This window comes from Podarcis erhardii (assembly GCF_964252035.2).
Source record: "Podarcis erhardii genome assembly, chromosome: Z".
Lineage (NCBI taxonomy): Eukaryota > Metazoa > Chordata > Lepidosauria > Squamata > Lacertidae > Podarcis > Podarcis erhardii.
The window spans coordinates 18,378,967-18,406,078 of NC_138504.1; the positions used below are offsets into that span (position 1 = coordinate 18,378,967).

At 41.9% G+C, this 27,112-nt stretch overlaps 2 protein-coding genes across 3 annotated transcripts; both read right to left on the reverse strand.

The window, feature by feature from the left end:
* Nucleotides 1-3,841: 3,841 nt before the first annotated feature.
* Nucleotides 3,842-10,127, reverse strand: RBMX2 (RNA binding motif protein X-linked 2). Of its 2 annotated transcripts, none has more exons than XM_081848331.1 (6): nt 10,045-10,127; nt 9,385-9,500; nt 9,219-9,270; nt 7,145-7,274; nt 4,984-5,172; nt 3,842-4,407 (listed from the first exon to the last, which is right to left on the reverse strand). In XM_081848331.1, exons 1-6 carry the CDS (start codon nt 10,047-10,049, stop codon nt 4,063-4,065), a joined length of 837 nt encoding a protein of 278 aa, XP_081704457.1. In that variant the 5' UTR covers nt 10,050-10,127; the 3' UTR covers nt 3,842-4,062. The 2 variants fall into 2 exon arrangements, with proteins under 2 accessions (XP_081704457.1, XP_081704456.1); XM_081848330.1 differs by having other exon boundaries at nt 3,842-4,421; nt 4,995-5,172; nt 10,045-10,124.
* An 8,219-nt stretch (nt 10,128-18,346) lies between these two features.
* On the reverse strand, nt 18,347-26,860 carry RAB33A (RAB33A, member RAS oncogene family). Its single transcript, XM_081848199.1, has 2 exons — nt 26,306-26,860; nt 18,347-18,957 (listed from the first exon to the last, which is right to left on the reverse strand). Exons 1-2 carry the CDS (start codon nt 26,498-26,500, stop codon nt 18,502-18,504), a joined length of 651 nt encoding a protein of 216 aa, XP_081704325.1. The 5' UTR covers nt 26,501-26,860; the 3' UTR covers nt 18,347-18,501.
* Between the last annotated feature and the right edge of the window lie 252 nt (nt 26,861-27,112).

Here is a 27,112-nt window from a genome sequence, read left to right on the forward strand (position 1 = left end):
TGTGGTATACAGTACTCTGTACCCACAGAGGTGCTGCTTTACTCTCTGCTGTTCAAATAGAGTACTGTATGCTTCAAGCTATATTTCCCTAATGATTTAATAGTTTTAAGAAGGTTCCAGAGCTGGAACTTAGGTAAACTTGCTGGAGTTCCAATTAATTAACAGAACAAGAACAGTAAACATAGAAGGTGTGAATTGGTAGAGAAAATTAATAATTATTTACAAAAAACGACTACAGGTATAAATGTAAATACAGTGGTACCTCAGGTTACATATGCTTCAGGTTACAGACTCCGCTAATCCAGAAATAGTGCTTCAGGTTAAGAACTTTGCTTCAGGATGAGAACAGAAATTGTGCTCCGGTGGCACGGCGGCAGCAGGAGGCCCCATTAGCTAAAGTGGTGCTTCAGGTTAAGAACAGTTTCAGGTTAAGAACGGACCTCCGGAACGGATTAAGTACTTAACCCGAGGTACCACTGTACATACTTTAAACAGACGTTGTTGGCAAAATATCTTTGCAAAAAGGACCCATTACTACTATTCTCAATTGTTTTCACGTAGGAATCTCCAAACCATACTCCTCAAAGCTAGAATCTTACCATTCAATTTCTTTTCTTAATTTGGATTATATTTTTTTTACAATCCTGGCCCTAAATTTACCCTACCATTAGGGGAAATTTCTGCTATGTCGTCTGCCACTATTAGAATAAATAATATAGATTTACCTAAATGTCTTCTTGGCCACAAAACAAAACAAGTCTGTCGGCTATCACCTCTGTTATTTGCATTAATCTTAGAACACTTAGCAAGAAGTCTACACTCAATTTTAGCTGGAAAGGGGGTAACCATTAACAGAAAGGAATACATCCTGGGATTTTATGCAGATGGTATTATTTTATGTACATCATGTACATCAGATCCCATTAGTGTTGATAGGGTGTTAAGTGAGGAATTTGAGGCTTTTTCTGGACTTAAAGTAAAATTTCAAAAAAACAGGAGTTTTTCTAAAACATTACAGATACCAATAGCCAGGAAAACTTTCAGATGAGCGGGGAGGAGGGAGAAAAGCAGAGCCTGCTTGCTTTAAAGGAGCAAAGTAGGAAAGGAGAGGAGCCTTCTCCCCTTATACCCCTCTTGTTCATTATTAGCAGCATCCTTCTCCACCCACCCCACGTGTGCTTCTTCTCCCCTTAAACCCCTCTTCTGCATTATTAGCAGCATCCTTCTCCACACACCCCACGCGTGCTCCTTGTCCCTTGAGTGCTTTTCCTTCCTTCCCCACTTAAAACGTGGTTACAAAGCACGGATCCACATGGATCCTCAGGATTTTTGCACTGGGTCACCCCAAGTTCACCATCAGATCACATAGCATATCCATGGCTACATTTTGCACCCAAAAAATCACGCACCCACTGTTGCCTGGGGCCGCAGTGGTGCAAAAACGTCGTTACAAAGCATGGATCCACATGGATCCTCAGGATTTTTGCATTGGGCTACTCCAAACTCACTGTCAGATCACATGTCTGTGGCCACAGCATGAACCACAAAAATCATACATCCACTGTTTCGTTTAGAATTTTTTTTTTCTTGTTTTCCTCCTCTAAAAACTACGTGCGTGTTATGGTCGGGTGCGTGTTATAGAGCGAAAAATACGGTACATTGGGGGGGGACACAACTCCTAGCAGTGCTTGATTTGTAACATAGAACACAGCTACTTTATAATATGATCATGGGAAATCCAGAAAGTATTGAACAATGCAGCTACATAAGAACATGAATCATTCTCAAAATATAATTATAAACAAACGTCTTACATATGCACCTTAAGTATCTATACAAATTAAAAGAGAAGTGTGAGCTTGCTTTCGTCAGGTAATCTCATTTATATTAAGGTCTAATTTGAGACAAATAGTATGCATTAAGGACAGGAGTCCGGCAATTGAGGAGGCAAGTGGGGAGGGCTGTATCCTGGGGGGAGGAGAGCAATTTCCTCCCTCTGGCGCTGCTCTGGCTCTTGCTGGTGTGCTTGAAATGTGCCCTAAATCTGGGTCTCAGAACACCCACCAGCTGAAGAAAAGTGGACTACATCAAGGTAGGCAGTCATCGAAGACGACAAAAGCACAGCCACATGTCATTATGTGAAATGTGACTTTTTGCATTACATGGTGTTTACAAGTGTTTCAAAGGAAACCAATTAATAAAGAGTTTTTCAAGAGCATATTAACACTCAGAACCCTGGAACGAGATCAACACTTCCCTTCAGGTCTTTTAACAGCAGCATGGATGGCGCTTTCGCCTGTCCCTTTGGATTTGGATGGCTTTTGCTTTCGAGCAAGGAAGTCAGCTTGTAAACGCAACCTTAGCTTCTAATCTCCATCTGATGACTTAATTGTGGTCTGCATGTGAAAAGTGCCCATTTTTCAAGTAACCACGGGGTGCATGCGTGTGTGGAAGGAGGTGGCTAACTTAACATGAGAAGGGGGAGTTTAAGGGGGGGGCGGAAGAGAAAGGGAGGCAAAAGTTCTCTGAAAAGCCAGTCAGAGTGTGCTGGGCTTCTCTCTCTCTCTGTGTGTGTGTTGTTGTAAACAACATTTTGCCCTTTTTCCCTTATGGGGTATCCAAGAGCCCATATAGAGTCCTTACATAGGTTCCCTATTGGTAGGAGAGAATAACAGAGGCCAACCAGAGAATATTGAGAAGCAAAGCAGCTAGTAAGCTTGATCTTTATTGATCTGTTGCAACAGGGTGCTCCCCTCAAATGCAGGAAAGGAGGAGGACCCAGAAAAATGCTGTGCGAGGCCTTATAAAGACTTTTGAAATTGCCACCTTGTAGATCAAGACCACCCCCAGACACATCATACATACATCACAGAAGGGGTGTAACCTAAGACCACCCCTCGGACACATCACACCTACATCACAGAAAAGGCAGTATAAAACATAAATTTGAATATTGTTTTCTCCTGTTGTTGTCGATCTCCTGTCTGGCAGGTTACTTGATTGGATTGCCTGGGGAGCCTGGCCAGTCTTTTGTAGTGATAAATACTTAGTTCCTGGGCCAGGTCACAGGCTCACACCCTATTCAAACACAGACATACCCTTAAGACAGGATTTGTGAAGGAAAAGAGAATGGGGAGGGTTTTCCACTTTGACCTTGCAGAGAAAACATTTGATCAGTTTAGGAATCAAAATGGTTCCAGGTTGGTCTTCCTGTGCTGATCCATGTACGTGCTTGGTTGGTACACTTATGAACATTACCATATATCTAAGACCATAAAATTCCTATCACAGTGTGAACCTAAAGGAATCCTTTCTGCACCCAGCTTCTCTCTCATGGCATGCCTCTCCATCTGCGTATGCCTCCTCCTGCCTCCTTGCTTCTGCTTCTCCTGCCTTTGTTGTGCAGGTGCGTCTTTTGAGAGGAGCATGCTGTGCTCTCTCAGGCTGCCTCGGAGAGGAGCTGGGCTGCAATCGACAGAAATCAGTCAGGTGATCTACGAGTCGATCCTGATCAACCTGTTGGGCAATCCTGCACTAAGTTATATAGAGTACAATTTAGACACTAATCCTTTATGCTTAATAAATTTTCAGATTGTGTTAAGGGTCTCAGAGCTTGTGTTTTTACATGTTCTTTTACAATAAAACTACGGATATGATTAAAATAAATCCAGTTTGTGTTTTAGATTTGATGAATTTTATTTGGTTACCAAATATAGGTTGATTATTGGTATAGAAATCTTGCAATGTGAATTCCCAGTGTTCAAATTGTTTAACTCTCCCTTGCTGATAAAAATCTGGGTGATGTGATATTGGGATTAGTGGAGAAATAATAGGTACAAGATTGTGATATATACAAATGACATGTGAAGACATGGTCTGTTTATTTGCAAAATTCATTATTTTTATTTCCAAAACAATAAAAAGTTACTTAAAAACAAACAGAGGCCAAAAGCACACAACATTCACTGCACCAAGGATTCAGGGCTCCCTGCCATGTCACAGGGTCAGGTGGGTCTGTGGTGGCTTGAAGACTCCTCCTTGCAGGGCTTTTCTTCTCTCCCATCACTCCCGGGATCTTCTGCTTTCTATTGCTCGGGGCCTTTCTTTGGAAGTATCTACCTTCTTGTGCTTCTCACTGTGGATTGTTCTCTGTTCTTGCCTGTCCCTGTCTGTGGCTCTGTCTCGGGACCTCACTCTCACATGCTCATGCTTAGACTCCTGTTCATGTTGTGCCCTGCTTGCATGTTTGTGCCCAGATGTGCTACTCCAGGTCTGCTGACTTGCATTGGCATGCCATTCATACCCTGGGTCTTCCTTCTCCACTTTGATCCTGGTTTTAGAAGGAGGCGAGTCTGCAAGCTGTTCCTCTTTCGCGCATTTTCGGTGCTCTCTCTTCTCTTTCTTCTTCTTCTTGCTTTTCTCTTTAGACGAACAGCAAGACACAGAGGTCAAAAAGGTTTGCCACATCCCTACTAAAGGTCCTCATTATTTCTGCTCTTTCATCTAACCATTCCCAAATATTTCATCTCTCCAGGAAACTCTTCTTCCTAGTGTGTCATATGCCCTAACAATCCCAAGACAATCAGACACGAAACATTTTTAAACCCATCTTTCCCAAATTCAGTTCGCTCTTTTTATTCTTGGTATCAGTTCTGCCCTACTGCTGACCTTGCATTATACATTGTAAGGATCAAGGGCAACAGTTTAAGAGAAATACACATAAAGACTAGCCATCTGTTTCACTTCCTTCACCCTCACCTGCTCAAACCACCCGTTAAACAAAGGCTAGACAATCCTAGCAGATATTTCACAACTAGTCAGGTAAAATGCATACTATAACTCAAGAAAGGCAGGGAAGATGACATAACTTTGGACTTTCCACCATGCTTTGTCACTTGCGCACTAGTCATTTCTAGGAACCAAAAGCTGGCTCATATTTCTAGACTTAGGAGTTTCAAGCAGACTTACAATTTTCAGACACACATAGATGTTACCTTTTTTGTGTTTCTTTACTACCACCTCACTATCTTTTGAAGACTCTGGTGAACTTGGAGGTGTTTTAGCACCACATCCTTTTTCTCGGAGAGCTTTTGTTACATCATCAATATCCTCAGAGTCTTTCGGTGGGCGATAGTTAGCCACATGGTCCACACGAATTGTCCTTCCTTTAATCTGTGAACAGAGAATCATTACAATTATGGAACAGACACATCTAAACTGGCAACCTTGTTATTCTCCTCTTCTTTTGATTTAGGCAGAAGTGGCACCACAAAACATAAGCCTGGAGCAAAATAAGAACTAAACTCATAGAACGTTAAGATGCCTGACAGAATACTATGACTAGTCCTTTTGAGGGCTATTGAAAATGCTCAATTTCTGCAAACCTTTCCTAGAAGAGTCTGGTGACTCAATGCATCTTCCAGAGTGAGGACTTATCTTTTTTTTTTTTTTTTTTTGCATTTTAAATTTTTTTTTATTAATTTCATTCTAAATACAATATATCCGAAATACAGAACTTTCCATTCATTTTTGACTTCCTTCAGCGACGTTGACATTCCTTCGAATTTGAGTCTTTGAAACACATTCCATCCTTACATATTGCCATACATATCTCCCTTTATACATTATTTCGATTTGAACAATACTTGTTAATTCTTTACAGTGCCTCTTTAAAACCCACTAGCGTTGTATTTACAAAACATTTATTCTCCAGATAACCCACAAATTTCCCCCAATCTTCAATAAACTTTTGATCTTTTAGGTATCTTAATTTCCCTGTCAATTTGTCCAACTCAGCATACTCTGTCAGTTTTGCTCTCCACTCTGCAACTGTTGGCATTTCTTCCTGTTTCCACCTCTGAGCTATCACAATTCTGGCTGCTGTGACCGCGTACTGGAATAGTTTACAATCCTTTCTCCTGATGTCCTTTCCCATAATACAAAGTAGAAAAGCTTCTGGTTTTTTAACAAAAGTGTAACCTAGCATCTTTTTCAGTTCATTATATACGTCCTCCCAGAAGCTTTTAACTTTCTTGCACTCCCACCATTGGTGATAAAACGTCCCCTCCATAAGTTTACACTTCCAACACTTATTGTCTATCTTATACATCTTAGCTAATTTTACAGGAGTCATATACCACCTGTATTGCATCTTCATTACATTTTCTTTTAGTAGTGTACAGGCTGTAAACTTTATATTCACTCTCCACAGCTTTTCCCAATCTTCCATTTGGATGTTATACTTTAAATCCCTTGCCCATTGTACCATCACTGACTTCACTTCCTCATCCTTCGTATTCCACTCCAGCAGTAGTTTATACATTTTGGAAAGGTTTTTGTAATCACTATTTATTATCTCTTTTTGGAATATTGATTCTTTTTCTACGTATCCTCTTTCCTTCACCTCTGTTTTAAACATCTCATTTATCTGGAAGTAGTGCAGCCAACCTTGTGTGAGCATTTTGACCTGGTCGTATGGTTTAACTTTCCACTTCCCTCCTTCATAAACAACCATATCTTCATACTTCCCCCATTTTTCCTTCATGTTAACTTTCTTTACACCTATCATCTCCTGTGGGGACAACCAGTGTGGTGTTCTTGGTTCTAATATATTTTTATATCTGTCCCAAACCTCTATTAGTGGTCCTTTAAAAATGTGGCTACCAAATCCCCTATGCACTCTCTTTTTATCCTTCCATAAATATGCGTGCCACCCAAACCTGTTGTTGTACCCCTCCAAATCTAATAACTCTTTGTTCTCTAACTTTACCCAATCTTTTAACCAACACAGACATGCTGCTTCGTAATAAAGTCTCATGTCTGGTAAGGCGAAGCCCCCTCTTTCTGTTACGTCTGTTAACAACTTAAATTTAATTCTTGGTTTCTTCCCCTCCCAGACATATCTGGAAATCGCTTTTTGCCATTCTTTGAAGTCCTTTGTTCCTTTTAAAATGGGCAGTGTTTGGAACAGGAACAACAACCTGGGTAGCAGCATCATCTTCACCATGGAGATTCTTCCCCAGAATGATAATTTCATCCTGGTCCAGAGCGTCACAGAGTGAGGACTTATCACAGCCTGACTCTAGTAGCTAAGTACAACAGAGAGGAATTCTAGACACTTTATGTCTCCAATTGCCAAACCAACCTTTATTCCATTAAAATTATCAACCGCAAGAATGGTGCTTCGCTGATCTTCATAGCAAATGAAACAGAAACCTTTGGATTTCCCTGTCTTTTTATCACGTACTAGATTTATGTTCACAATTTCCCCATACCTGGAAAGAAAAACAGAGATCAACAGAACTTAGGCTTCACACTGAAAACATGGAAGGATACAAGTCAAGCCAAGAAATATTAAGAAAACACAAGTGCTGAGGTAGGGTTTAATTTCTCAAGGCAGAGAGGTGAGAAGAGTATAACCCTGCTTCAAAAATTGTATCCATGAATGTAACTGCCACACTGGGTCACATCAAGATCCATCTAGTATGGCATTCTGTTTGCAATGCATAAATAGCCAGCCAGGCTATTTCCCCACTTACAATGGGGGAAAGCCTCTCCCTGAAGTGAGAGATAGTTAACAGAGACAAGAAGCCAGAATTTCAGAAGGGAGGGGCAGAATTGCAGTGATGGATGAGATAAGCAAACAGGACAAAGGTGTCCCTTTTCAAGTTGGAGTGTGGGTGTGTGGGGAGGCAAAGCACAATGCTGCAGAGAGGGTCAGACATGATGTTTGCGGTCTCTTGGAATCTGAGGCTGCAGCAATGGGAGGAATAGGACCATCTTGTGATGCAAACACTCTGCAGTCCCTCCATCTAGACACAAGTTCTATATATGTGTAAATAAAACACATATCACAATGACACCACAGATTCTGCTGTGTCTCATTGTCTTCAACAGGCTCACAGACTCTGGAAAGCACACCTGGGAGTCTCACACCACTCATGGAAATTGGGGTGGGTTGTAATACTATTAATTAATGGACCTAACTCAGCCTTGTCCATTAATTTCATGTCCCATATCTAGAAAGCACGGGTCCAAGTAGTTTTCTGCTTGCCCTGTGCTTTTTATGGATGGGTCCGAGTGGCTTTCCCCTTGCCCTGCTCCTTTCCCAGGGTAAACACTCTCTTTTAATTCTAAATTGGAGCGAACATCAATCTGAAGAAAACCTGAATTGTGATAATCAAGCACTATAAAGAATGGCTTTCCCCAGGGGAAAGCAGCAGAACAAAAGGAAGTGTGGATAAGTCATATTGAATTTGATGGGGCTTACTTCTGAGTAGACTGCACCATAAATGTTTTAAAAGACCTCTGGGAAATGATATATAATGAACTGAAAAAAATGTTGAAAATAACTTTTCCTAAGAAACCAGAAGCTTTTCTTTTAGGTATTATAGGACCAGAGATCCCAATGGGCCAGACAAAACTATGTATGCGACCACGGCTGTGCACACTCTCTTAGCCCAGAAATGGAAAGATGGTACAACACCGACCAAAGAAGAGTGGCAGACAAAACTGATGAACTATGCTGAGATGTCAAAACTTACAGAAAAAATTAGAAACCAGGAAGAAGTCTTTAATAAAGAATGGGGAAAGTTTATAATTTATTTGAAAAGCTATTGTGAACAATTACATACATTGGTAGGATTGACAGAAAATCTGTAGTAAAAATTTGAACTATGGATTGACAAAGGATTTATAAAAATAGTTGCGATAGAGATACAGAGTGGGGGAAATCATTTCATTAAGATCCATAATGTGGGGGAGGGAAGTCAAAAGGGATGCCTTCAAAGGAGTTCTCAAAGAAATGGAATGTTGAATGGACAATAAATGATGGCAGTTAATCTCTCTTCACACCAGACCTGAGAAGAGTGCCTGAAAGGCTGCTCACGGACATTTATGTGTTTGGGAAATAACAGAGGAGCTGACTGTAAGGCAACAAGAGCGGTTAGCTATGTAAATGAATTAAAATGAATAGAAGGGTGAGAAGATGATTAAATAAGAAGAATGAAGAAGGCAACAACTGGAGGAATTGGACATATGTTTGCACAGGAGCAGGAAACCTAATTTTTTTTTTTTAATGTTTAAACAATTTGGATTGATTTGTTAAAATTTGGATAACTAATAAAAAATTAAATACAAAAAAGGATTATATGTTTATGTATTTAATTCATTTATGTTTTTTATGTAAAATACAAACTAGATCTCAATTTTTCACTTACTGTGAAAACACACAAATAATGTCGCCTTCTGTTAGCTCATAGGGAAGACCACCTAGAAGCAAAAAAAGGGGAGGAGGAAATAAGTACAGTTCCCAGCAAAAGTCGCACAAACTGCTATACTTTCAGGGATTGTGCCTCGGAGGCTGCTTCTGCGCTTGACACCCACCCACAAACACCCAGGCACTGTCGCTGTACTCAGCATGCCAGGAGACCTTATCTTGTACACCAAGCTGTGCCTCGCGCTCATTCAGCTCGTTGATAAGCTTCACTTTGGTTAGTGGACTAGAGAAAGAGAGAGAAACAAAAGCCGTGTGAGTTCAGGACAGACTTCACCTGCATTCTCACCACCCTGCAGGGTGTCCCAGCAATTCGCGCCAGCGTACATGGTCCTTCCGCAACTTAAAAAACACCGTCCCCGCGAGGAAGAGAGAGGTAATTAGCCAAATATCACCCGGCGAGGATCATGGCAGAATAAAGAGACTTGCATGTCGCCGATCTTGTCCTAGCCCCCCACTATACTGAGGCATATTTAAGGCATAGCTGTCAACTTTTTTCCTTTTCTTGCGAGGAATCCTATTCGGAATAAGGGAATTTCCCTTTAAAAAAGGGAACGTTGACAGCTATTATTTAAGGACCCGAGAGATCTTGCGCAAATTCAGACGTGCTATTCTTCCGTGTCAGGGCGTCACACGTTTCAGGCTGGATCTCGGCTCTCGGAAAGACGATCTATAAGGCCGAGCGCTGATTCAAAAGAAGCCCCCTCGCTCTCCCAAACCTCCACACGCCATACCAAACCCAAACCTCCCTACCCCGCCCGCTCACTTACTTCATGGGGGTTCTTCTCGTCTCTTGCGCGCAACCAGGAAAAAAAACACCTTGCACAAGCTCGGCCGGCCGCGCACGCGTAGTCCCGCCTCCTGCTGTCCCTGATAGGTCGCGCCTCCTGACAAGATGACCAATCCCAATGCTCCATCTCTCTCGGCCATGCTGTCCCAACCCGCCTTCTAGGGGCTCTATAACGCAATGGAACCATAGAGACAGAAACAGTGTAGAACGCATTCTTGACATCGCCGTTCAGAAATTTGAAAACCCGCCCATTGGCGTTGGTGGTGCCAAGCGGTGTCGCTCTAGCCTTTCACATCCCTGTGGTGAAAATTCTTCTGTCCTTCGTAATGGGAGGTTCCATTGGGGGGATCGGATTACTCTGGAGCGCGGGGCTTCGATTCCAGTTGTCTGCGTTTTGATTAATAAATAATATGCATATATCCAAACTAAATGTCAATGCAATAAAAATGTTTTAATGCTTTTAAATTTCATAAACCCTTTTTAAGATGCAGAAGGTTTGAATTCCCACGTGTTCAAACCAAGGTGTTTAAAAATGTGGGTGGCGGCGGACACTGGTGGCAGTGCTCCTCGTGTGTAAATTGTACAAGGGGCATCTTTCCTAGTGAGTGAGGCGGCCCCTCAGGGAAAGGCCCTGGAAAAGAGCGTCTGCTTTGCATAGAGTTTAAAAAACAGTGGAGAATCAGGGTAGGTTATGTCATAGCTGTCAACTTTTCCCTTTTCTTGGGAGGAATCCTATTCGGAATAAGGGGATTTTCCTTAAAAAAAAAAAAAAGGAAAACGTTGACAGCTATGGGTTTTGTTATTAGTTGCCTTCCACATACGTTCCAAGGCAATGTATAAAGTATAAAGAAACAAGTAGAAACAGTTACTACAGCACAAACAAAACAAAAGAGTTTAAAAACAATACAAAAATGGACACATACTCGTCCAGCTGGAAACTGTCTTAATACAGTACTGTACTGTTAATTTCTTATAACCCGTCACAGGACCGTATGTGGCAGGAGGGTGGATAAGAAATTAGTAATAGTAACAGTAATAATAGCATAGTGATAATAGTTTCCAATCAATTCAACTACATGCATACCCTCCAACATTTCTCCCATTAAAATAGGGACGTCCTATTCCATAATAAGAATAATAAGAATAATTTTATTATTTATACCCCACCTTCTGACTGGGTTGCACCAGCCACTCTGGGTGGCTTTCAACATATATAAAAATACAATACTGTAATACATTAAACATTTTTTTAAAAAAACATTCCTATACAATGCTGCCTTCAGATGTCTTCTAAAGGTTGTATAGCTTTATCAGAATTCTAAGGTATCAAATATAGAATAAGTGGTCATAAATGCGCAAGGTAACCACACACACCTAAGTATATAAACCACATGTTTGAAATAGTACAGGAGAGCAATCCTGAAGCCATTTTGACTCTCCCAAAGTGACCTCAAATCTTCCTCTGCAATAGGAGGAAATGGGGAAAGCTTTCCAGTTGTATTTTCACTTGCAAATCCCATTAACAAAACTGCCTGCAATTCAGCCCCTCCCTTCTGAAATTAGGGTAAAGTTACCAGATTTTTTTCCAATGGATCCCGGGATACTTTTCAACTTCAATGGATTTTGTATGGGGACTGATTTGTAAATCCGAGGACTGTCCTGGGAAACGGGGACGTCTGGTAACCTTATTTAAGGGTGGTCTTGGGCTAAGGGGTTGGCAATTTCAAAAGCCTTTAAAGGTTCCTGCACGCTATTTCTTTTTTTTCTTCTTTTTTTAAAGAGACAGAATAATTTGGGCAGGTGGCAGGTTTTAAACTGAATAAGAAAAAAACCAAAATATTGGTGAGAAACATAGACTAAGAAACTAGTGAAAGAATACAGCAACAGACTGAGACTGAGGTGGTAAAGAAAGTGAAATATTTAGGGATTGTATTGACTCCCAGAAATATTGACTTGTTTCAAAATAATTATGTACCAGTATGGAATAAAGTTAAACGAGACTTAGAGGTGTGGGGTAGAATGAAATTATCATTTTGGGGAAGAATTGCAACGATAAAGATGAGTGTGTTACCGAAAATGCTGTTTTTGTTCCAAGCAATTCCAATAATTAAAGGAGTTGCAATATTTAAAGAGTGGCAAAAAGTGATTTCAAGATATATCTGGCAGGGCAAAAAGCCGAGAATAAAATTTAAGTTGTTAACAGATTTTAAAGAGAGGGGAGGCTTCACCCTGCCAGATATGAGATTATATCATGAAGCATCGTGCATATGTTGGTTGAAAGAATGGATGAAATTAGAAAATACAGATTTGTTAGATATGGAAGGTTATGATAATAGATTCGGTTGGCACGCATATTTATGGTATGAAAAAAACGAGTGCATAAAGGTTTCGAAAATCATATTATTAGAGGATCTCTGATTGAAGTATGGGGTAGGTACAAAAACCTACTTGAATCAAAAATACCACACTGGTTATCACCATTAGAGGTGATGAGTGTTAAAAAGATCAATATGACTGGGAGGTGGATAACATATGGGAGTTTAATTGAGAAAGAGGGAAGTAAGTGGAAAATGAAACCATATGAAGAAGTGAAATAATATGTAAACGATTGGCTGCATTACTTTCAGATTAATGAAATGTTTAGAAAAGAGGTCGCAGAAAGAGGCTATTTTGAAAAAGAATCTAGGTTTCAACGAGAAGTATTGAATAATGAAGTTAAAAATTTATCTATGATGTATAAATTATTATTGGAATGGCATTTGAAGGATGAAGAGGTTAAATCAGTTATGATTCAATGGGCCAAAGACTTTGGATATAACATTCAATTTGATGATTGGATAAAATTGTGGAAGGAAGGGATGAGATTTACGGCATGTACCACAATTAAAGAAAATGTTATGAAAATGATATATCAGTGGTATATAACACCAGTTAAATTAAATAAGATGTATAAGGTGAGTAATAAATGTTGGAAATGTAAGGAGAAAGAAGGGACATTTTATCATATGTGGTGGGAATGTAAAAAAATGAAGTGCTTCTGGGAAATGATATATAATGAGATAAAGAAAATACTGAAATATACATTTGTTAAAAAACCAGAAGCATTTCTATTAGGAATACTAGGTGGTGAAATAAAAAGGAACGATCAGAAAGTATTTCTGTATGCAGTAACAGCAGCCAGAACTCTTTTGGCCCAGAAATGGAAACAAGAAGAAATGCCTACGATTGAAGAATGGAGATCGAAATTAATGGATTACGCGGAACTGGACAGATTGACAGGGAGGATTCGCAACCGACGAGACCAAAGATTCACTGAGGACTGGAGTAAATTTACAGAATATATTAAAAATATTTGTGATAATGATATAATGTTTGTAAGTTTTCAAGAAGCTCTGTAAGAAGATTTGGTAGAAATATTGTTTAAACAACATGGTAAGATAAGATATATATAGTGCAATATAAATTAAGAAATGTGAAGATTTGTGATAATTACGGAAAATTATCAGACATGTTGATGGAAGTCTAAAAGAAAAAAAGATGTGTGATGAGTTTTTGATGTTTAATAATGTTATAAATTTGTTTTTATTGGAAAATTAATAAAAATTATATATAAAAATAATAATAATAAAGGTTCCTGCACACTTTGTTCTGGGTCTCTATTACCTCTTGCAAGGAGGGGAGGGAACTCTGTTGCAACAGAAAAATTAAGATCTGCCTTACTTTCACTATCCTGCCTCCATCCATTCATCTCTGGCTGATCACCTTATTCTTCTTTGGTGAGTAAGATTGTCTTCCATGAACACTGACTTAACAGTGTGTTTGTAAGCGACTGTGGAGGTCAATTCTGGATCCACACATCTTTCCACAGTGGGGACATAAGTTTCCGTGCTTAGGGGACTCAGTCCCTTGCAGAGTTGGGCAAAAAAAGCCAACCACTCCTAGTTTCTATATCAATAGTTACTTATCTCCTTGGCTTGGGGTCACATAACTCCATACTCTTCAGCATTTTTCTGATGGAAATAGGGACATTCTATCATATGCACCAACATTTATTCGATGAAAATAGAGACTTTCTAAAGAAAAGCGGGACATTTCAGAGTAAAATCAGAAACCACGATGGCTTATGTTAATCTGGGACTGTGCCTGGAAAATAGGGACACTTGGAGGGCCAGCTACATGTTGCATCCAGCTAGTAATTGTAGGCTAGTAGCTTTTGTGAGTTACTGTAAGTATCATTTAATTCACTGGTCTTCAACTCAGCTACTGGGTCATAGCCTGATCTAAGGTGGTGTGGGTAATGACAGCAGCACTACCTGCCCCCCGCTCCAATTATGGTATACTATAGTAATTAGAATAAGAAGTGGGTCGTCAAAGGCATGTTGGGTTGGTCCTGGGTCTGAAAAAGTTGAAGACTTTAAGCAGATTGGAATGGGAGCATTGAAGAACTTGTCCTGCAATTTATTACACCATCAAACTGTGTTTTTATAGTTCGGCATCTTATTAACGATCTAAGCACTGTACAAATGTTTGTAAAAAAAACAATACTGTCCTGCTGGCTTAAAGAGCTCCTTTGGCATTTCTAGCTGGTGTGAGTAGGAAGGAAGCAAAGAGGTGTGAGCAACAGCGACCAGCCTCATAAAGAGCCAGCTAATTACTTTTCAGCAGGCAATGACATCACCAGTGCCTGATAAGTGTTGATCAATTTCTAAACGTTTACCTCTCCTTTATAAACAACTACCACACTGGGCTTATTTGACCTCTGGCCTATTGCAGTGTGGTATCAGGAACCAAAGCTGCAGGGGATGAAAGATGCCCCTGAGATGCCTTTTCCCAGGACAACCTCTCCCACACCCTCCCAGTGTTTGTATCAGGGCAGGTCCATTTGGTTACCAACAGGGAAGGTTGGTGTCCATTGGGACTGGTAGGATGGAAGGCTAGCAGGAGACTGAGGCAAAATGAATAGCAGATACAGAGCCAATAATAGGCAGAGCCAACCTTTTATTGTTTTGTCCCCATTCTCCTTCCAGCCAACATGTTGACTGTGGAGGAGGAAGTTGACAAGCAATTCCACTCTTCTGACTGGTTTAAAATAGGCAGGCAGGCAGGTTGGGGCTACCTGAGGGCAGACAGAGCTTGGTGGGTCCCATTTGGTCCAGAATTGCAGATATTTGACCATACAATACCTGAGCTTTGTCAGCCTCGCTGGCTCCCATTTAATATCCGAGCCCAATTTAAGACGTTTTTAATATTTAAAGCTCAAGAGTATTGGGACCAGCTTACCTGAATATCTGCCTTCCCTCATATGTACCTACCTAAACATTATGATCTCCTTCAGAGGTCCTGTACTGAGTGACCCCATCAAATGAAGTAAGCGGGGAACTACTAGTGTAACCTTTCCCAACTTTGGGTCTCCGTATATTGCTGGACTAAAGCTCCTGTTATGCCAGAAAGCATGGCTCGATGGGCAGAAATGTTGGGAACTGTGGTCCAACAACATCTGCGGACCCAAGGTTGGGAAAGGCTGCACCAGGGAGTACACCAGGGAGTGGCATCCTGGTTATGGTACAGCCTTCCCATAAAGCTTTGTCTGGCACCCCATTATTCCTCACCATTGGCTATGCTGGCAGGTACTGATGGGAGTTGAGAGTCGAACACAAGAAGCTGCCTTATACTGAGACAGACCACTGGTCCAGCTAGCTCAATTTTGTCTACAGCAGGTATGGGGAACCTTTGTCCTTCCAGGTGTTGCTGAACTATAATTCCCATCATTCCCTAACTAATGACCATGCTTGTTGAGACTGATGGTTGCTGTAGTTCAGTAACATCTGGCCAAAGGCTTGCTACACATAGTCTACTGTAGCTTGCAGCACCTCTCCATGTGTCAGACAGGGGCATTCCTAGTTCAACCTGGAGATGTCAACATTAAACCTGAGATCTTCTGCATGCAAAGTAGATGCTCTACCACGGAGCTATATACCCCATCCCCATATAGAGAGCAGCTTGTTCCCCATCTCTGCTCTAATCCACAAAAGCTGATGTATCAGTAAATGTTTCACAAGATCCATGCGGACCCCATCAATTATGTGGTTCCTTCCCATGATGGTGTTTCTCCTCCCACAAAGAGCCGGACAGGTCTGAGAAGAACCACATTAATAATACACTCCTCAGAGATGACCTAGGCTAGTTTTATGCCTGATCAGAGAAATTTAAATGGGATTCCCCATCTCCATGAAGAAACCATCACAATCCCCTCTATTTTTAATGTGCAGGTGGTGAGTGTCATTGCATATGTAACCAAAATAGTACTTCCCATGTGTGATAGGGAGGCATCAGCAGGATCAGGGTAACTCCAAGATTTACAAAGTACAAAACATTTTATTTTATCTTTGTGAAAAAAGCCCCTAAAGGGGAAAACCATTGAGGACTCTGAGCATGATCAGATGCCACAGAATGCTAATTGACAGCTGGAGGCAGTGGGGTGGAAAATAAGGAAGGAGGGGGAATGGAATGGAGTATCCTGAGCAGGAGCAGTTCATAATGCAACATTCTCTTGCAGATTTTGTTGCAGGTTTGGATGGATTTGCTGGGATAGCTCAGTCAGTAGAGTGTGAGACCTTTTAATCTGAGGGTTGTGGGTTTGAGCCCCATTTTGGGTAAAGGTTCCTGCATTGTAGGGGGTTAAACTAGATGATCCTTATGGTCCTTTTCAACTCTACAATCCTATGATTTTATGATATACTAATGCCAATTCAAGTCCTTTCATGCTTACAGAGTTGGAGCCAAAACAACACAATCCTTGTACAAAAGAGAGAGACCACTGGAGTTAGGCTAACCAGGAGTTTTGCAGATAGTTAAAAAAAAAATGTGCAAGGGGAAACACTTGCCCATGCTGCATTGAGGAAGATGCTTAGTGCTAGAGCATGTGCCATGCATACAGACAGTCTCAGGTTCAACCCCTGGCATCACCAGGTACGGTTTGTAGGGTACCCTGTCCAAAACTCTAGAGCTTGACGGACCAATTCATTCAACTCAGCTTAAGGCAAAGTCCTATGTTCTTATTCCTTCCTCCCGCCCTGCCCTATAAAATGCCAGCCCCCTAATAGCTAACTAGCTGTGTAAGTGGAGAAAATAACAGACAACTAGGTAGACTGAAGTGGCTATTTTTAAATGTCCCCAAGGATAGAAGAGATGATTGCTCAAGCACATCAATGGAGAAACTATGACATTTAATGTAGCTGGGTTTGGGCATCATTGTGTCATAGCAGCTCCTCCATCCCCTGGTAGTATAGTTTAGGAACCAGGCCTTTTAAAGCAAACTGACAGTATTGGAAGTGACACATCAATGAGCACTAGGATTCAACCTTTCAGCCAATCTTTGATGGGTGATGGGTCAGCTCAGAGATCAGCTCCAACTCAAGTCAGTGAGCACTGCTCTGTTCAGTACTGAGCATCCTGGTTAATCTAGTCAGGAAGAGAGGAGACCAGAACATTTACTGCCACCATTCATAGACAAGGCTGTGACAGTCAAGACCTGGGACTGCCTCCTGGTGACTCAGAAACCAGTGACAGCTGGTGAAACCAACAGCCAGTCAGGAGAAAGAGAGGGGAAGTTTTAAGTGTAGGCTTACAGTTTTAACTCTCAGGTAGGTACTCAAGAATGTAGACCGGGATTATATGTGGCAGAGCTTTCCAAACTTTTCATGTTGGTGGTGGCACACTTTTTAGACATGCATTGTTTTGCAAGACAGTAGTTCAGTTTTAATAGGATGATGTATAGATTGTATTTGATTCCTGTAAAATTAGCAAAGATATATTATAATTGTGACAATTTATGTTGGAAATGTAAAGAAAAGGAAGGAACATTTTATCATATGTGGTGGACCTATCCCAAGGTGTAAAGAGTTTGTGTCTTGAACCAAGTTTAGGGTCTCCCTTAGCATCACCATCATGCTTTACACTCTCATAGAGTTTGTAACTAAATAAACATTCAGTTTTGTTACCAAAGTGTCTCTTCATCCTTTGAACCTATGCATGGGAAATGAGTGAATATTGTGCAGTCTTTGCAAAAGTACACCACCTTGCTTGGCAGTGTAATCAAAAATACTACCAGAAACAGCTAAGTCTATACTTCTCTCCTGAGTTAATAACAGGGTTGTTGCTTTTCCTGTTAACATACCAATAAAACCAGTCACGTTACCCAGCACCCATCTTCAGTGAAGGTGTTTATCACAAGGGCTTGTTCAGATCACAAACCAGCAGAAACAAAGCTACAACCAAACAAGTTGAATGCCATACAAATTTTATTATTAACTTAACATTTAACTTAGATTGAGACAAGCGGGTCTTGTTTCAGTTCATCGAGGGACAAAAATCTGCCCTTCTCACTCACAGTCACACACATACCCATTAAATGGTCAGGAATTGCAACCTCAACAGTTCAGCAGGGACAAGGGTTTTTGCTGCTCCCATCTGCATTAAGCGTCATTCTAGGTGCCTTCCCCTGCTGCCTCTCCATATCCCGATAAAGTAGAGACTTCTGGGCCTTCAGCCGGCAAGCCAGACACATGAAAATAGATTCCACATTCTGACTTTCTTTGGGGTCCTTGGCTGAGGTTTCAAACAAAAGCATATTATGTGCATCAGCAAACTTCAGGGCCATGCTGGATGGCACCTGGATCTGGTCCCGTAAGTCACACTTGTTTCCCACAAGCACTTTAGGGACAAGGGCAGGGACTGCATGGCCATTGCACTCCTCAATCCAGGTCTTAAGATTGATGAAGGAAGCCATCTTGGTGACATCATAGACGAAGACAACAGCATGCACATTGCGGTAGTAGTGCTCCACCATGCTCTTCCGGAACCTTTCCTGGCCTGCTGTGTCCCAGACCTGCACCTGTGGAACAGAGCAGAATTTCTGAAGAGTCTGCAAGCCAGGTAGAGAGTACATTCATGCAGGATCAGCTACAGCATTAAGGGTCAATGTGAAGGAAGATCCATAGCTCAAGGTATGAGCAACCTGCTTTGCCTGTATACAATCCTTGGTTCAATTACAGGTGGAGCTTGGAATGTCCCCTGCCTAAATCCTCAAGAGTTGCTCCCAATCTTTGTTGATAATATTGATCTGGAAGGACAAATGGTCTGACTAGCTATAGGGCAGCTATCTATGCTCATATGAAGGCCCTCAGTAAAGTGCTTTTGGCAGGCTCTGGGCTCACCCATCTGAGGCAGCAGGCAGCTACAAGTTGCCACTGAAACAAATTCCCACAATGCCCGTGCTGTACTGTTGTCTTTTTATTTTGTATAATGGCATGGAACCAAGCAATGCCAGAGGCACTGTGGGAAAACTAAACAAGGAAGCTCACAGACCCAGCCACTGTGTGTGTGTGTGTGTGTGTGTGTGTGCGCGCGCGCGCATGCGCATGTATGCACCCAAGACAGGAACCAGGGCAAATGAGCTCTGAAGGAAATGCTAGAATCTTTTAACAGCTGACAGAAAATGTTCAGCCTCCATTTATATCCAGCTTTTTCTTCAGGAAGCCCAGAATGTCCCACATGGTTTTTCCTCCCTCTTTTATTTTATATAACCCCCTGGTATGGCTGAGATTTCTCCCAATTCATCTTCTGAGCTTTGTGGCTGATTCACGATTTGAAGCTGGACCCTAGTCTGACACACTTAGGCCACCACATTATCTAAGGTCATATCCACACCATTTAAAGCACATGGTTTTCCCCTAATGAATGCTGGGAAATGTAGTTTGCCTGCAGTGCTCTGTAGGGGTAAACTACTGTTCTCAGGATTTTTTGGGAGAAGCTCTAACTTTTAAAGTGGTAAAAGTGTGTATTGGTTGTGATCTAGTTTAAAATATATGCGGATTTATAAACTGCTTCACAAGAAAAATATGCTGAAGGGGTATATTAAATAAAAATCAAATATAGAAGCCTAAAATATTATGAATTCAATAAAATCAAAGTCAATTAAAGTTTTTTCTACAATTATAGAGTTATTATCCCCTAATATGACCCATTTCATAGGTAGGGTCAGCCTTCTCCCCAGCTGAGACAAGGAGAGATTAACAAGAAGACATGGGCCTACTTCCTAGCCCACACCTTTCTTAGTTGAGTAAACATGAATTGACCTCCCTTCACCTAATCTTTTCCCACAACCAGCAATCTCTTCCACATGTTAGCCTTTGTAATCTGGTCTTGAAGCAAAACAAGGCCAAATGGCCAATCCTTGTCCTCAGGTTTTCTGAGGGCCTGGAGGCAGAGGAGCTTCAAGGAAACTAGGTCTGCATTCATGAGGCAATAGGAATACACTGCACTGCTTAAGACAGGGGTGCCCATACTTTTTTTCAAAGAGGGCCAGATTTGATGAAGTGAACATGCATGAGGGCCGACCAAATTAAATTGACCGCCGGGCTGGATTAGGCCCCTGAAACGGACTTTGCACATGCCTGGCTTAAGACCATGTGGGCTGGTTCCACTCTTGAATGATTCCTTGCTTTTTGTTGTTTTTTTAATTAAAAAAACCCACACACTGCATCTTCTCTGTAACCTGGGGCAGGCAGGCTCTTCCAGGAGAAAGGTTTGCATGCAGATCTTGGTCTGCTGTAATGGCTTTATATTTGAAGTGACTTTTTCTACAGCCTGGTGCAGTTTGCCTGCAGCACTAAGCCAAAACCACAGCTAAGCATGAATGCACTAGTGTGTGGATTCTCACAGTAAAAAAGAATAGTGGCTGCTTCACTTCCTCCCAGGGTCATCCTGCTCCCATGCTAGTACCTGAAGTAAGGCATGCTCTGGCTTAGCATTATGGTTTGCCTCCTGCAGATAAGGCATGAACAGTAATCCAAAAGCAAACCTTGGCTACAGTTCATGGTTTGTTTGGAGTGAGACAAACCCCAAGCCTCAGAGTTCAGACTTAACATTACGCCAAACCATCCCTTAGCTATGGGGAATGAGAGCAACGGTCATTTTGACTGCATGTACCCACACACTCACATTATATGGGGTTATTTTTAGAGAACATGTTCATGTGGTTGGGAGAGGATGCAAGCTTGCCATACAGAGGGTAACATGTGCGTTTACAACCCTGCATGGCAGGAAAAAGCTGCTGTGGGGGGAGAGGTTTGCAGTTAAGAAATTGCAGTGAGGAAAGGGTCAAGCAAAATGTTTCCTGCCAGCTCTCCACTGTCAACCTCCCTTTTTTTAAAGCATTAAAAAGAACGAAAGACGTTTTTAAACATTACATCTATTTGGGCACTCCAGGTCAGAACCCACAACTGCATGGCATCCTGACCACTGGGGTATCTGCAGTTTTCTTTAAAAAGGAGAAACAAAGAGAATGAGCTATCAGATGCAAGGGAAGACAGAGCTCTTTTACCTTTGACAGTTGAGCAGGACAGGAAATAATGTTGACTGCAGCAGCTTGTTAACCTTAGGAAAAGTAAAGCTAAAGGGACCCCTGACCATTAGGTCCAGTCGCGGACGACTCTGGGGTTGCCGTTCATCTTGCTTTACTGGCCAAGGGAGCCGGTGTACAGCTTCCGGGTCATGTGGCCAGCATGACTAAGCCACTTCTGGCGAACCAGAGCAGCGCACAGAAACGCCATTTACCTTCCCGCCGGATTGGTACCTATATATCTACTTGCACTTCGTGTTTTTGAACTGCTAGGTTGGCGGGAGCAGTGACTGAACAACGGGAGCTCACCCCGTCGCGGGGATTCGAACCGCCGACCCTCTGATCGGCAAGTCCTAGGCCCACAGCGCCACCCGCGTCCCTAACCTTAGGTAAAGATAACTGCAACTACACTAACTCCCTCTCCTGAACAAAATTCCCTACTGTTCTGAACTGCGCTTGGGAACTGTGGATAGAAAAAGGAGAAAGGTGGACATGAGAGTGGTGGACAGGTCAGATGCTATGGCTGAATGCTTATGAAATTGCTCTGTAGAGTTTGAGGTGGGGTTGAATCCCATGAGCACCTGCTCTTTCGGAAGGGGCTGTAGCTCAGTTATGGAGTATATGTTTTCCATGCAAAAGGTCCAAGTCCAAGCCCTGGCATCTTCAGGTAGGGTTGGGAAAGATCCATGTCAAAACCCTATTGGTTGTCCATGTAGACCAGCCTTTCCCAGCCTGGTGTCCTCCAGATTTTTGGACTATAACTCTCATCAGTCCCAGCCAGCATGACCAGTGGTAAGGGATGATGTTAATTGTAATCCAAACCCCATAGAGAGCATCAAGTTGAGAAAGGTTAGTATATTAAGTTTAAACACCGGCACTTTGCCAAATTCCTCTATTTTCTGCAGGGCTTCTTGTACACTTTTCTTTGGATCTTCTAATGTTATAACTAGATTGACAGCAAACACTTTTATTTTAAACTCTTTTACTCCCACCCTAACCCCTCTAATTTCTGATGTTTCTCTCAAATTCTTATTTAGAACTTCCAAAGCTGTAATAAACACCAAAGGTGACAGGGGACACCCCTGTCTGGTCCCCTTGGAAATTTCAAAAGTGTCCGACAAATTATTATTTATAATAAGTTTGGCTTTTTGTTCTAGATATATGGCTTCAATACCTTTGAGAAAGGACCAATAATGTTAGTTAAAAACATGAACAAAGAAGAAACAGAGGAATTGCAATAGGAGACAGGAATCATGGTGACTAAGAAAGTGAAATACCTCAGAATATGGTTGACAACAAAAAATATAAATTGGTATAAAGATGATTATGAAACTACATGGAGAGAGTTTAAGAAAGATCTAGAAATTTGGGATAGGCTGAAACTCTCTTTCCTGGGCAGAGTATTGGTGATTAAGATGAATGTTTTACCTAGAATGTTATTCTTGTTCCAAACAATTCCAGTGATTAAGGGGACAGGACAATGTAGAGAGTGGCAAAAAATACTGTCGAGATTTGTCTGGCAGGGAAAGAAGCCAAGGATTAAAATGAAAATTTTGATAGATAAAAAAGAAAGAGGCAGATTTGCCCTACCAGACATGAATCTCTATTATGAAGCGTCCTGTCTCGTATGGCTAAAAGAATGGATAACACTGGAAAACACAGAACTTTTGGATTTAGAAGGGCATGATAACAGGTACGGGTAGCACTCGTACCTGTGTTATGATAAAATAAAGGTCCATAAAGGTTTTTTAAATCATATGATAAGAAGGTCAATCTATGAGGTGTGGGAAAGAAAAAAAAAAAAAAATTGGAAAGGAAAACCCAATGGTGGATATCGCCAATATAAGTGTTGACCATCAAGAAAGTTAACATGGAGGGAAAGAAGAAATTACCGGTACTAGAAAAATTACTAGAAAAATGGAACAAGGGATAAAACTTAAGCCATATGATCAAAGAGAAGGTATGCTTACAGGTTGGCTGCAATACCATCAGCTTAATGATATACTGAAGGATGACACAAAGAAAGCTGGGTTTGAAGACAAAAAATCAAGATTTCAAATAGACTTAATAGAAGGCAGAGGTAAAACATTATCCAAAATGTATGATTTGTTATTAGAATGGTTTACAAAAGATGAGGAAATGAAAGAAGCAATGATAAAATGGGCTATAGATTTTGGGCATAATATTGAATTGGATGCATGGTATGAGTTGTGGAAGGTAAATATGAAATTTACGGCATGTACGGCTTTAAAAGAAAACCTAATGAAAATGATCTATAGGTGGCATTTAATAGCGGTAAAGCTGGCAAAAATGTACAGGATGAAGGATAAAAAGTGTTGGAGGTGCAAAGAGGTGGATGGAGATTTCTATCATATGTGGTGGACTTGTGATAAAGTTAAGAACTTTTGGGAGCTAATTTATAATGAACTTAAGAAAATATTTAAGTACACTTTTCCCAAAAAACCAGAAGCCTTTTTGTTGGGTTTGATGGTGAAATAAATTAATAAAGTAGACCAAAGATTCTTTATGTACGCCACAGCTGCAGCAAGAAATATGCTTGCCCCAAACTGGAAAGTGTAAGAAGTCCCTACCATTGTGGAGTGGCAGACGAAAATGATGAGTTATGCAGAGTTAGCCAAACTGATGGGAAGAATTTGGGACCAGGATGACCAGAGGTTTCAAGAAAGTTGGAGTAAATTTATGATGTATATAAAAGACAATTGTAAAACTTTAAAAACACTGGCAGGATTGAAATAGTTCTTACAATGTATGGCAGATATAATATTAAATAAATAGAATATGCAATATAAGAAAATAAGGGATACTCGCTGAAGTATCCCTTCAGGGGATGGGAAGTTGTGAGCCTGGCAGAGCTAAAGTAATTATATGATTTACTGTATTGTATTGTTAAAGTATGAATAAGGAAAATAATAAAAAAATTACTGGAAAAAAAGAGAAAAAAAGAGAAAGGTTAGTATAGGCAATCTCCTATATGAATTTTTGCTCTTTAAAGGTCTATGACTCATAGAAGCATATAATTGTAGAGTTGGAAGGAACCCTAAACATACCAAACTCCTACAACCATTCCTCATAAGGCTTGGTTTCCAAACCCTTGATCCTCTTGGTTACCCTCTGCATACATTCCAGCTTGTCAATATCCTTCTTAAACTGAGTATGGCATTAGTATGTAACGTATACTTTGCCCTGGAATTTACTGTAACTGAGCAATCTGAACACTTCTGCAGATACCAATTTTATGATATCTAAATATTCTGGATTTTATATCTTTCTTCCCCCATCCCCAATGTCAATGTGTGCTCTCGATTGGCCTAACATTACAAGGATGTAGCAGAGATGACTGAACCAGGACACATATATCCAGTCCTTAATTCCAGGTGTGCAAAAGTGATCCAAAACTAAAACATCCAGAGTTAATAACAGCACCAGAATCCCACAGTATAGGTAGTCCTTGTGCAATCACACAGAGACCTCAACAGAAGTCTGCATAACAGAAGCACCAGGGTCTGAGTACAGTTTCTGGGCTGTGATGTGACTGTGAGAATGCACTGAAATCTTGGCCCTGCTCATACCTCCCCCTTCTACCGGTGTATCTCCCCCACACCTTGTCCATTCTACTGGGAAGGAGGTGTTTGCTTAGTGAAACATGTGAAGTAGCCATAAAGAACAGAGCATCTGAGCACAGTACAGTTATGGAGGCTGGTTCATTCATGCATGCCAATTGATTATGGACATGGTAGTGAACTGCCTGTAGGAAAAGGCCATCACAGATTCCAGCACTGAAGCCAGAACTTTCATATCAGGCATAACAGGGGAGGAGGGTGTCAGTTCACAGATGCAAGTCATCAAGTAGTTGAGTAATGAAGTGATGTAAATGCAGTGAGCACTATGCCCTGGCCCTCTTTTTCTCTTGCCACTATAGGGCATCACAACCAGCTTTAGCAATCGGGAGTTGCCAAGTTGGGGGTGAGGGACGGGGAATGCTTCCACCACACTTGACTTCCAGACACTGTGGAGCCCTAAAACACTTGTAATTTTAGAAATTAGTCACTGTGAAATTAATACCCCAACCTTCAGAAGAACCTGGAGCCAGAATGATGTAAGTAGTTAGGGAGAATATACATGCAACACAGTCAGCCATTGGTCTGTCTATACTGAATAGCAGAGCCTATCCAGGGTTGCAGGCAGGGTTCTTTCTTCCAGCTTTATCAAGGATTGAACCTGAGACCTTCTGCATGCAAAGCAGGAGCTCTACCACAGATTTACGGCCCTTCAAATCCTTACCTAGCCATTAAGTTTACTGGGCCAGTCCTCGTTTTGGTGTCTCTCCCTCCCTCATAATTTCCCACCCAATAGGGTTTTTGTGAGCATATTAAGATGGTGGTGAGGAGAACAGCACCAGGATTTGGAATAGACAAAATATATACATCTTACACACTGTGCCTTAAGAAGCTTGCAGTTCAGGGTAGATTGCCTACTGTTGCTCCTCCTCCCCAAGCCTGTCTTATACTGGTTTCCCGTTACTCTCCCAAGACCAAACAGGGTTCTATAGCCTGCTTCTCCGGGAGTCCATCGATTTTTTGCTCCCCAGCTCTCCTCACCTCCATGGGGCGCCCTACATCCTTTCAGACATGGCAGCAATAGAAGACGAGCGGAGCTTTCAGAAGCAGCATCCTCAATTATGGTTGCTTAAAAAAACACCCCGATAACAACAGACGAAGCCACCTGGAAGGAGGACCCGGCTCCCAGAAAAGGCTGTGTGCACCAGGCCCGGCTCCCCCGCTCTCTCCCTCTTCCCTCCCTGCCTTTCTTCGTGCTGTACCTTGATGTGCTCTCCCTCAATCTCCACCGCCTTCTCCCTGAAGTCCACGCCGATGGTGGCTTCGGTGTTTGCCGGGAAGGCTCCCCCGCAGAAGCGCACAGTCAGGCAGGTCTTGCCCACGTTGGAGTCGCCAATGACGATGATCTTGAAGATGCGCGTCTGAACGGACTGCTCCATCGAGGCTTCCAGCTCCATTCTGGAAGGACACGCCGTAGGCGCTGGCTAGCAGGCTAGGCGAGGATAAGGCTCGGCTTTTCCGTAGCGCGAGAGCGGGAGGAACGCGCCGCGCAAAAGGAACAAATAAGCAAACCCAACGAAGGCAGGACTCGACGGAAAAGCTCAGGGTTGGCTCAGTACGGCCGGCATGGCGACCGGGGCGAAACACAGCTCCCTGCCTACAAGACTCCAAGCTGACGGTCCAGCCAGCCGCATTTAAGCAATGAGTCGCAGCTGCGGGAGCACCCTCGAGTCACCGGCCAGGAGCCGCCCATCGCTCCGCGTTTCCATTGGCTGCCGACACCCAGCCGGCTTCCAGGGCACAGCCCCAAAGGCGGAGCCTTAGCAGCACCCCACCGGCGCCTTGCGTTGCGCTTAGCCAACTAGAAGGCAGGACGAGGGAAACCAATAAGCCTGGGTGGCCCCCACTTGCTTGCCGGCTCTCTCAGCTCCTAACTGTTCATCCCCTGCTGCGCATGGAAATGTGCTCATTTCCTTAGCGCTTGCTAACATCTGAGACGGGGGTGCTTGGTGACCCACGTTCTGCTGCTCAAAGGAATGTAAAAACAATTATAATAGAAGACACGTACG